At 38.8% G+C, this 10,516-nt stretch overlaps 1 protein-coding gene across 1 annotated transcript; it reads right to left on the bottom strand.

The window, feature by feature from the left end:
- On the bottom strand, positions 3,179-4,039 carry LOC110265283. Its single transcript, XM_021108205.1, has 2 exons — positions 3,911-4,039; positions 3,179-3,472 (listed from the first exon to the last, which is right to left on the bottom strand). The coding sequence occupies exons 1-2, from the start codon at positions 4,037-4,039 to the stop codon at positions 3,179-3,181; spliced, it is 423 nt and encodes a 140-aa protein (XP_020963864.1).

Consider the following 10,516-nt stretch of genomic DNA (forward strand, 5'->3'; position numbering starts at 1 on the left):
GTTCACCCGGGACCTTCACCTAAAGATGTGATTGATAAGATCGAATGAGTAAAAGACATTGGGATCCAGTGATCAAATGATATTTTTGATGAAAATCACTAAGTAGAACATTTAGTACTGTGAGATGTGTAAAGTATAACATAAAGATGCCGTACTCAGAGATTTGGGGTAACAACCCCCACTCCTCGAGACGACAAGAAGTACTTAATTACGTTAATGATGACAAAAGGTAGTGTGTGCTTGGGCTGAGCATTGAAGCTTTCATGTGTAGAGACCTTTCTTGGAGTTAAACGCCAGCTTTTGTGCCAGTTTGGGCGTTTAACTCCAGCTTTCATGCCAGTTCTGGCGTTTTGACGCTAGAATTTCTATGCTGACTTAGAACGCTGGTTTGGGCCATCAAATCTCGGACAAAGTATGGACTATTATATATTGCTGGAAATTCTAGGATGTCTACTTTCGAACACAATTGAGAGCGCGCCAATTGGGCTTCTGTAGCTCCAGAAAATCCACTTTGAGTGCAGGGAGGTCAGAATCCAACAGCATCTGTAGTCCTTTTTCAGCCTCTGGATCAGATTTTTGCTCAAGTCCCTCAATTTCAGCCAGAAAATACCTGAAATCATAGAAAAACACACAAACTCATAGTAAAGTCCAGAAATGTGATTTCATTCCTTGGCAAAAATAGCTAATCAACACTAGAGTGTCAATCATATGGTGCGGGCATGAGTCAAAAAGCCTCCAAAACTGTTCCCAATACTCGTATAGAGTTTCCATTTCACCTTGGACAATGCATGAAATTTCCTTCCTCAATCTATCCGTCACCTCTGGAGGAAAGAATTTATCTAGGAACTCTCTTCTAAGTAAATTCCAATCACTAACAATCTCATCGGACAAAGTGTAGAACCACTCTTTGGCTCTTCCCTTTAGAGAGAATGGGAAAGCAAACAACCAAATAGCAATTTCATCGGAACCTTCCTGCCTAGTTGTTGAATATACACCTTGAAAGTCTCTAAGGTGTCTAATAGGATCTTGAGCAGAGAGTCCTTGAAATTTAGGTAGAAGATTGATCAAGGCAGTTTTGAGTTCAAAATTAGCATTTAACTCTGGATGACGCACTTGAAGCGGTTGAAGAACAAAGTTCGGAGCACCGGCTTCCTTAAGAGTGACTCTCCTTGGAGCGGCCATCGTTTCGGTACCTAGATCAATAGAAGAAGTATTAGTAGTATCGATGAAAGAATAGATGCTTTCCTCCTCAAATGACGTTTCTGATTCAACCTCTGGTAAGGTTGGTGAATTGGTAGGAACCCTTTCACCACCTCCAAAGGCTAACCGTCTTCGAGCTTGACTAAGATGTGAGATAGTTCTCTCAATTTCCAGATCAAAGAGGCTAAGGTCGGATCCGATAGTGAATGCGTCATTCGATGAAAGAAGCATAGAGCTCATGACAACAAGATGTACTAAACAAAGCTTAATCCTAACTAACAATTAAACTAGCAAACAATCAAGGAAAAATGCAAGTATTCACATATCCACATATTTACACTAACCAATAACATGGCATACATATGCAACTCCCTGGCAACGGCGCCATTTTGATGAGCTATATTTTGTCAGTATAGAATTTTCCAATAGGATTATGTTGTGAGTATAGTCTAAACCAACAAGCTATAACGCATCAAACATAGAAAATGTGTGTCCACAATTCAAATCAATAACCAAGAGTATTAGTCCCGAGTCGTTCTCCCTAGGAGTTGCCCTAAGATGCACATCATTGGTTAGGAGTTCTCTTGGTGTTTGAGGTTGAATACAAGAAATGTAAACGAGCTTGCATAAAGGCAATGAACAAATAACAAGTAGGCTAAGGGACACAAGAAATTGAACTAAACAAGGGTGAATGACAATCAATCAATGTAAAAGCCTTGGTTAGGGTTGGGAATTGGAATCTCTATTCTCATTGCCTCCAACAATTGTGATAAGAATTGGTTATTGCTCCACTTAGTTAACCTCTAACTATGAAGGAAAGTCAAGTAGAGATAATCAATTTGAGTCCACAAGTCCTAGTCAAATCCTAAGGAAAGACTAGAGTTAGTGTCATTCAAATCAATTAGCAATTTTCAATTATCAATCAATAAAAGGCTTTGACCATTCAAGTGTCTCCAATTATTCAACCCCTAAGCCAAGAGTGAAAATCTACTCCATAGCTATAGTTGACATTTTCTCAAATATTTGGTGAACAAGAATGAAAGGCATTGTGAAATTGAGAAGAGAATTTGAATTCAAGCTATCTAACACAAGCAATCAACAATAATAAAGCAATTGACAACAATGAACATGAAATTCCTCAATGCATTAATAGAAATCAAAGTAACAAGATCCAAATCCAAGATCTACAATGCTAGAGTAACAAGAACACTAAATTGAGAGTAGAAGAATGAGATCTACAAACTAGAACAATGTAAAATTGAAATTAAATTCAGATCTAACCAAAGGATCCAAGTGAAGTTGGAATTGAGAAAGCCAAAACCTAGAGAGAAGTTAGAGTTTTTCTCTCTAGAAACATGAACTCCCAAAACTAACTAACTACCAAATTATCTAAATGTGTGTAATGTGTGAATTCCCTTCAATCCTTGGTCCCTTAAGGTCTTTTCCCTCCAAAATTCAGCTTAAAACTGGGCCTGAAGCTCCTCAGAAGTCGCCAGTCACGATTTCCCTAAAGAAGTCACGTGCCGAGCGTCACGCGTACGCATCGTCTGTGATTTTACGATCCACGCGTACGCGTCGATGAGAATTCCGCCCTGCCACGCGTATGCGTCTACGTTTGCGCGCCAATCCCAAATCTAGGTTCCCACGTGTGCACATCAGCTACGCATGCGCATCGATGCCAATGCTCCAAAGCTCTATTTTTCATGCTCCTTCCACTTATGCATGCTTCCTTCCTCTCTTCTAGACCATTCTTGCCCCTATAAACTCTGAAATCACTCAAAAAATAGATCACAGCATCGAATGGTAATAGAGAGAGATTAAAATATAACTTATTTAGGGCCTAAAAAGTATGTTTTCAATCATCAAGAAAAAATTAGGAAGGAGACATAAAACCATGCATTTTATATGGATAGGTGTGATAGAATGTTGATAGAACCCTCTAAATTCTACACAAAATAAACCCTAAAGTTGGGGTTCATCACTGAACTGATTCGGGATCTATCACATGAGTTGCATCAAAACTGTACTTCTGAAGTTGCGAAATGTGGAATACATCATGCAGGTTTGAAAGATGTGCTGGCAAAGCCATCTGATACACTATTGGCCCAATCCTCTTCAGAATTTGAAACAGACCAATGCAACGGAGATTCAATTTCTTTGTCTTTATCGCTCTACCCACACCCGTAGTTGGAATAACTTTTAAGAACACGTGGTCACCCTCTTTAAACTCTAAAGGCTTCTGCCTTCGATCAGCATATCTTTTCTGACGACTCTGAGCGGTAAGAATTTTGGCTCAGATCCTCTTAATATGTTCAGTCATCTCAGCCACCAAGTCGGGCCCTAACAAACTTGCCTCTTCAGTCCCATATCAACGTAGTAGGTATTGACACTTTCTTCTATTTAGAGCCTCATATGGAGCCATTTGATGCTCGCATGATAACTATTATTGTACACAAACTCTACTAGCGGTATATAGCAATCCCAACTCGCTGGTTGGTTCACCATACAAGCTCTCGACATATCTTCCAGAGTTTGAATTGTCCTCTCCAATTGACCATCGGTTTGAGGATGGTACGCCGTGCTTAGTCACAATTGAGCTCCAAACGCTTTCTAAGAAGCTCCCCAAAATCTTGAAGTGAATCGTGATTCTCTATCCGACACTATGGTCATAAGCAAACCATACTGTCTTACAATCTCCTTAATGTATAACCTTGCTAATTCCTCCAAAGAATAAGTCATACATATGCAATAAATGAGCAGACTTCGTCAGATGATCAACAATCACCCACACCGCATCAAATCTTGCTCTAGTCCTTGGCAAACCTGGTACAAAGTCCATGGCGATACCCTCCTACTTTCATTGTGGAATTTCAAGAGGTTGCAACGTCCCGAAAGGCCTTTGGTGTTCAACCTTCACCTTCTGACGTGTCAAACACTTAGATACATGTTTCTCCACGTCATTCTTTATTCCTGGTCACCAGAACATTGCCTTCAAATCGTGATACATTTTTGTGGTTCCAAGGTGAATCGAGAATCTGCCTTTGTCAACACTTCTTGTCTCAACTTCCCACATTTGGCATGCAGATCTTCTCCTTGTATCTCCGATAAACCCCAATTTTGTGGTTTATCTTGTACTTAATTTGGGGGATTTTATCAACTTATCTCACATTTATTCAATGAAATAGTATGGTTTTGTAATTCTCTCTGAATTTGTGCTTAAGAGTGAAAACATGCTTTTTAGGCCTTAAAATAGCTAAATTTAATTCACTTCAATTCCATTCGATGCCTTGATATGTTTGTTGAGTGATTTCAGATTCATAAGGCAAGTATTGGATGGAAGAAGTGAAGAGAAAAGCATGCAAGGTGGAGAATTCATGAAAAAACAAGGATTTAGAGTGCATACATCGACGCGCACGCGTGAAGATGAGGTCGCCAGGCGACTCTGATAAACCCATATTTTATGATATATTTTGTGCTTAATCTGAGTGATTTATTCAATCCTTCACCCACTTATTCATATTAATTGCATGGTTTTACTTTCCCTTCCTTATTATGTGATGTATGTGAAAAACATGTTTTCTATGCTTAAAAATAATTATTTTGATTACCCTTTATTTTCATTCGATGCTGTGATTCGTGTGTTGAGTAGTTTCAGATCTTTTAAGGCAGGAATGACTTAAAGGATGGAAAGGAAACATACAAGATTGGAAGGAAAGCATAAAACAGAGTTTTTGAAGAAACTGGCAGCCACGCGATTGCATGGGCGACGCGGCCACATGCCAGCACGAAAAGACATTAACGCGGCCGCATGACTGACGCGACCGCGCGTCTTGAGCGAAACGCATATGACGCGGACACATGACTGATGCGACCGCGTGACAAGAAAAAAACTCCCAATGATGCGACCGCGTGACCCACGTGGATGCGTGACAGAGGCCACGCACCAGAAATTGCAGAAAACGCTCATAGCAAATTCTGAAGCCCTTTTTGGCCCAAATCCAAGTCCAGAAGGCATAGACCAGAGGTTATGAAGTGGGAAATGCATTCATTCAGGGAGAGTCTCCAATTAGTTAGTTTTTCATGATTTAGATTTAGTTTTGAGAGGGAGATTCTCTCCTCTCTTTTAGGATTAGGATTTAGATTTAGGATTTTATTTGCTTTCAGGATTATCTCTTTTTACCAGGTTCAATATTCCTTTTTATTATTTTCCCAATTTTATTTATGAATTATTCTATGTTATAGATTACTCTTTGAATTAATGTTATTTGAGGTATTTCAGTTTACAATTGCTTTCTTTTATTTATGTTACTTTTATCCCCAATCTAAAGACATTTTTATTCCAGTAGATTTACTTTCCCCCTTTTGGTCTTGGTTAAGAAATCAGTAACTCAGGAGTTATCAAACTCAAACATGATTGATAATCGTTGTCTTTGCTAATTGAATTGAACTTCAATAATCCCAATTTTTCCTTAGGGATTAACTAGGATTTGAGGATCTAACTAATTAGTCACTTGACCTTCCCTTGCTCTAGCAAAGGTTAACTAAGTGGAATTAAGATTCAATTTTCATCATCATTGACAAGGATAACTAGGATAGGACTTCTAATCTCTCATACCTTGCCAAAAGTGTGTTTTACAATTATTTATTTAAATTATAGTCTCTTACTTACTTTAATTGCAATTTAAATTACTTGTTCCTCATCTTCAAAACCCCAATTTACAATCTTCATAACCAATAATAAGAACATACTTCCCTGCAGTTCCTTGAGAAGACGACCCGATGTTTGAATACTTCGGTTATCAATTTATTTAGGGGTTTGTTACTTGTGACAACCAAAACTTTTGTAAGAAAGGTTAATTGCTTGGTTTAGTAACTATACTTGCAACGAGAGTTTACTATAACCTCTAAACCATCAATCTTCAGTTCTTTCAGACGCGTACGCGTGACATGACGCGTACACGTGGGAAGGAACATGCCAGACGACGCATACACGTAGCCCATGCGTACGTGTCATAGCAGGCATGTGACCTCATTAAAGTGAAAATGCTTGGGGCAATTTCTGAGCTTCCCAGGCCCAAATCCAAGTCATTTCTGAGGCTATTTCATGGAGAATTCAAGCTTGGGCAAAGGGAGAGCAATTAGTTGTAGGATAGCATCATATAGGTTAGTTTTCTAGAGAATTAGGGTTCTTAGGTTTATTTTGCATCTTAGATCTAGGTTTAATTTCTTGTTTTCATCTTGTTTCCTTTACAATTTCTTGTCTCTACACTTTCATTCTCTTAGTTTGTAGTGTTAATTTTCCTCTTATGCCTCTCTTTAGTTTTATGAATGCTCATGTTGGATTTGGATCTCCTTTAATGCAATTTGATGTTTGATGTTCCTTTATTGTTGATTTGAGTTTTGAATTGTTTTAGGAGTTAGTTTTTATTAGTTCTTCTTAGTATTTGTTTTTATTTTCTCTTGTCACTATGAATTCTCATCACTTTGGCTATGAGTTTGGTTACAATTATGTTGTAGAGAATGAAAGCTTCAATGAGGAACCACATTATGGGAATGGATATCAAATTAGGGAGGAGCCACATGTTTATGGTCAACCTTCATGGCAACAACCCCCTCCAATCTCTCATGGTTACAATCCACCCCATAATGTACACAATTATGAACCAATCCCTCAACATTGTTGTCAACCATACTCACAAGTCCCATACTACTATTCACCCCCATATGACCCTAACCCATATCCACCATGGTAACCACCATATGAACCATGCCTAGAGCCACCACTATTCCAACACCAATACTCTAATGAACCACAAATTTCATATACACCACCTTAAGACTTTCACCAATATGAACCACCTTCCAACTATAATACCTTTCCCTCAAACAATGAACCCTCTCTTCCACCACCGCCCCTAATGGACGAAGGTCTCCATGCCCTCATGCTAGAACGGAGAGATCTTAGATCTTATATCCTAAGGCAACAAGAGGTGATAGAAAAAGGAGTTCAAAGAGCTAGAAGCCAAGATTGCTACCTTGGCGGAAGCCGTTAGCAACATGGTCTCCTTCTGCCTAAGCCTATATGATCAAGACACTCTCATTGTTGAATGTGGAGAAACAATCAAGGAGCTTAGTGAGGGAGTGAATTTGAAGCTTCAAGGTGGAGAAGATGAGTTGAGACAAGAAGTGCAACAAGAGGAGGAGGTAGAGATTATTGAACAAGAAGAAGTAGTGGTTGAAGATTTAGGAGATGTTGGGTGCAAAGAGGAATCTCAAGTTGAAGAGCCTTCTTCCATGGAGTTTGAAAGTGATGTCAAGGAGGATAGTGCACAACCTCCAAGGCATATTGTGACTGAAGAATTGGAAGAAGTAGGGCAAGCACCAAGTTCCCCTATCTATGATGATTCCGCATCAACATATGATCCTTTTGAGCTTGATGAATCCTTCCCCATTGGACTTGGAATTGATGAGGAGGTCGATTTTATTAAACCTCCCATTTATGACTTGAGTGATGGGGAAGAGCTAGAGGACATTGGTGAAGAAGAATATGAATTTGAAGAAGCTTGACAAGAGGTAAAGGTTGCAGAATCTTGCTAAGTGGTGGAAGCCTTTCAAAAAGGATGGACTGGGGTGGAACGCGCTTTATCAAGATCATTGGGAACTTTTCTACCTAAGTCACCATTCAATCCTTCATTTGAGTGGGTAAAACTCATAACTCTTAGCTTTATTATCCCACTTGAATTTGGTTTGCTTGAAACGGATGGCCAACTTAGGGTGCTTTGTGGAATAAAGTGTAAGAGGAGAATGTTTAGTGGTTGGCGTTGTAAGTCTAGGCTCATTATAGTTGGAAGCTCAAGGTTTAGGAGCAAAGGTTGGTGTAGTTCTCAAATGGATGGGTCTGGGGAGGATAGTTTAGTGCCTTAGTGAGAATTCGGCTTGCTTACCATCCGGAGGAAATTACTATGATCAACTTGAAGACGAGTGTGAAAACAAAGTGTGGGATCCCGGATTACAAGAGGAGGATCAACTTTGGGAGCTCATGGTTTGTGAAGAACTCCATCAAAGCTTGGAGTTATTAACTTTGAATGATGGAGCTTATTGGAAGTCCAAGCATTGGTGGATGTTCAAGGATGGATTCAAGCACAAGTCACCTTGATGAGAGCTCCCCATAAGTCTAACTTAAAGACAATAAACAAAAGTGCTAGGTGGGAGACACCCCACCATGGTAAATTCTTTTCATTTTTCTCTTTTGTATATAATGGTAAAATTAGTTTAATTTCATGTTTTATTTGATTAGTTGAGTTTATTTAGGAGTCTAGTATGTTAAATAAGGTTTTATGGTATTTTGGTAGCTGTTTGGAGGTTTGGAATGCTTGGTTTGGTGCAAGAACTTGAAAATTTTGAAAAACAGAGCACGATGCCACGCGCACGCATCACCCACGCGTACACGTGGCCCCAAGCTTTTCGACCATCCAAAAGGAATGCCTCGCCCATGCGTAGGCGTGGCCCCAAAATTTTCACCTCCCATACAAATTCCAGAGAGTTGCCCGAGTTTTGGGATGAGATTGTGCCTTTAGCATAAGTCCACCCATGCGTACGTGTCGCCTCTCTGATTTGTCCATCACGCGTATGCGTGACCCACGCGTATCCGTGACCCACGCGTATGTGTCGCACCCATTTCACCCATCCACGCTTACGCGTGGATTGCCCTGTTTCACCCACCTTCTTTTCTTCTCTCCTTTCCATTTCTTTCCTTCTTCTCTCTTCTCTTCTTTTCTTTCTCTTCTTCAATTATCATCCAACACTACCAAACATCATCTATCACCATTTTCTTTAGTTAGTTAGATTGTTAGTTATCTAGTTAGTTTGATTTTTGTTTAATTTTCTATTTTTCATGATACATGTTGGATTAGTGATCTTGTTTGCTATCTATTGCTGCTGATTATTGATAAGATGTTATTTTAACATCATTATTGTTAATTTTCATTGTTGAATTTCTTTACTGAGGTTATATTTTGTTACTTGGTTTTGAGTTTTTTTATGTTTAACATTTGTGCATACCAAGTACATATGACATTGCCTTCAAGCACTTTAAATATTTTGAATTGCATGTTGTAGCTAGCCATCATGTGACTTGATTTCATCATCCGTTGATAGGCAATTGTATATTATCAATGCATTTTTTGTTAGGTGATGCTTGTTTATGATTGACCCTTATTCACATCACCTATTTCAGGTATTGAAATTTTGGAATTGTGGAATTGGATCGGAAGCTTTTCTAGTGACATATTTTTGAGCTTTTCAAGCTTTGTGGACCATGCTTGCTATGTGATTAATTTTCACTTCTATCATCTTTTTCTTAAGTTCCATAGCACCCATGTGTTTCACCTCGAAGTCACTTAGGTGTTACAAATAAAATTCAAAGTATGTCATTGATTGTTGTGTAAGTTTTATATACCATTTTGTTCACTACGTAGACTTACACATCAATCAGTGTCCATTCATTATCCAATTCACAATTTCTTGGTTAATTGCTTGAATGCTTTCATGATTCTTCAATACTTGTTTGTATCTTAACCTACAAGTCTTTTAAAGTATCTCAAGCACACTAGAATGAGCGAAGTGTATACTTTCTTTTGTGTAATTGTAACATAGCTCTGTATGCGAGTATGTGTGTTCTAAACCACATGAAACTTAGAACTCACACACTACTCTTCCTTGATGTCACACTGATTCACTCACTCCATTTTAGTAGTTCTTACCTCACTCCAACAATTTATGCTTCTTTGCTTTTGTATTTTCTCATCTTACGGTGTTATTTTCTATTTTTCCTGAATGATGCACCATAAGCAAAAATGGAAGCAGAAGAAAGGACACGCAGCAGCTGGTTGATCCACCAGCTGAAGGTGACAATTCGGAAAGTCGCCGTACCCCCATGCTCATCTTTGAATGCACCGAGGATGGTGCAAATTTTTAAGTGTGCGGAGGTCGTCCGACCAATCGGCCACTTTTTGTAAAATCCTAATTATCCTAAGCCTTACCTCACGTCGTAAAGCAAAGGTTAATCAGAGATTATGACTGTTCTAAGCTCATACATATAATATATATAAAAGGAATAGTATAATCTAGAAGCCCGATAAAAGATATAGCTCAAAAACTAGATTTGAAAAGCGCAAAACGTTCTATCGACGCTACTAACTTAAGGCACAAGATACAAATGAGATATATCAAAATATAATGGTATAATATCATAAAAATCTAGCCACGGCTCGCGGAGTTTAAGCCGGCTAGCCATATACAAACCAAAAGAACCAGA

Source organism: Arachis ipaensis, chromosome B08, assembly GCF_000816755.2.
Source record: "Arachis ipaensis cultivar K30076 chromosome B08, Araip1.1, whole genome shotgun sequence".
NCBI lineage: Eukaryota > Viridiplantae > Streptophyta > Magnoliopsida > Fabales > Fabaceae > Arachis > Arachis ipaensis.

Coding starts and splice junctions, on each gene's coding strand:
- LOC110265283 (XM_021108205.1), bottom strand. CDS start 4,039: ATGGACTTTGTACCAGGTTTGCCAAGGACTAGAGCAAGATTTGATGCG. Junction 3,473..3,910: donor TCTTTGGAGGAATTAGCAAG/GTTATACATTAA, acceptor CTTACCGCTCAG/AGTCGTCAGAAAAGATATGC.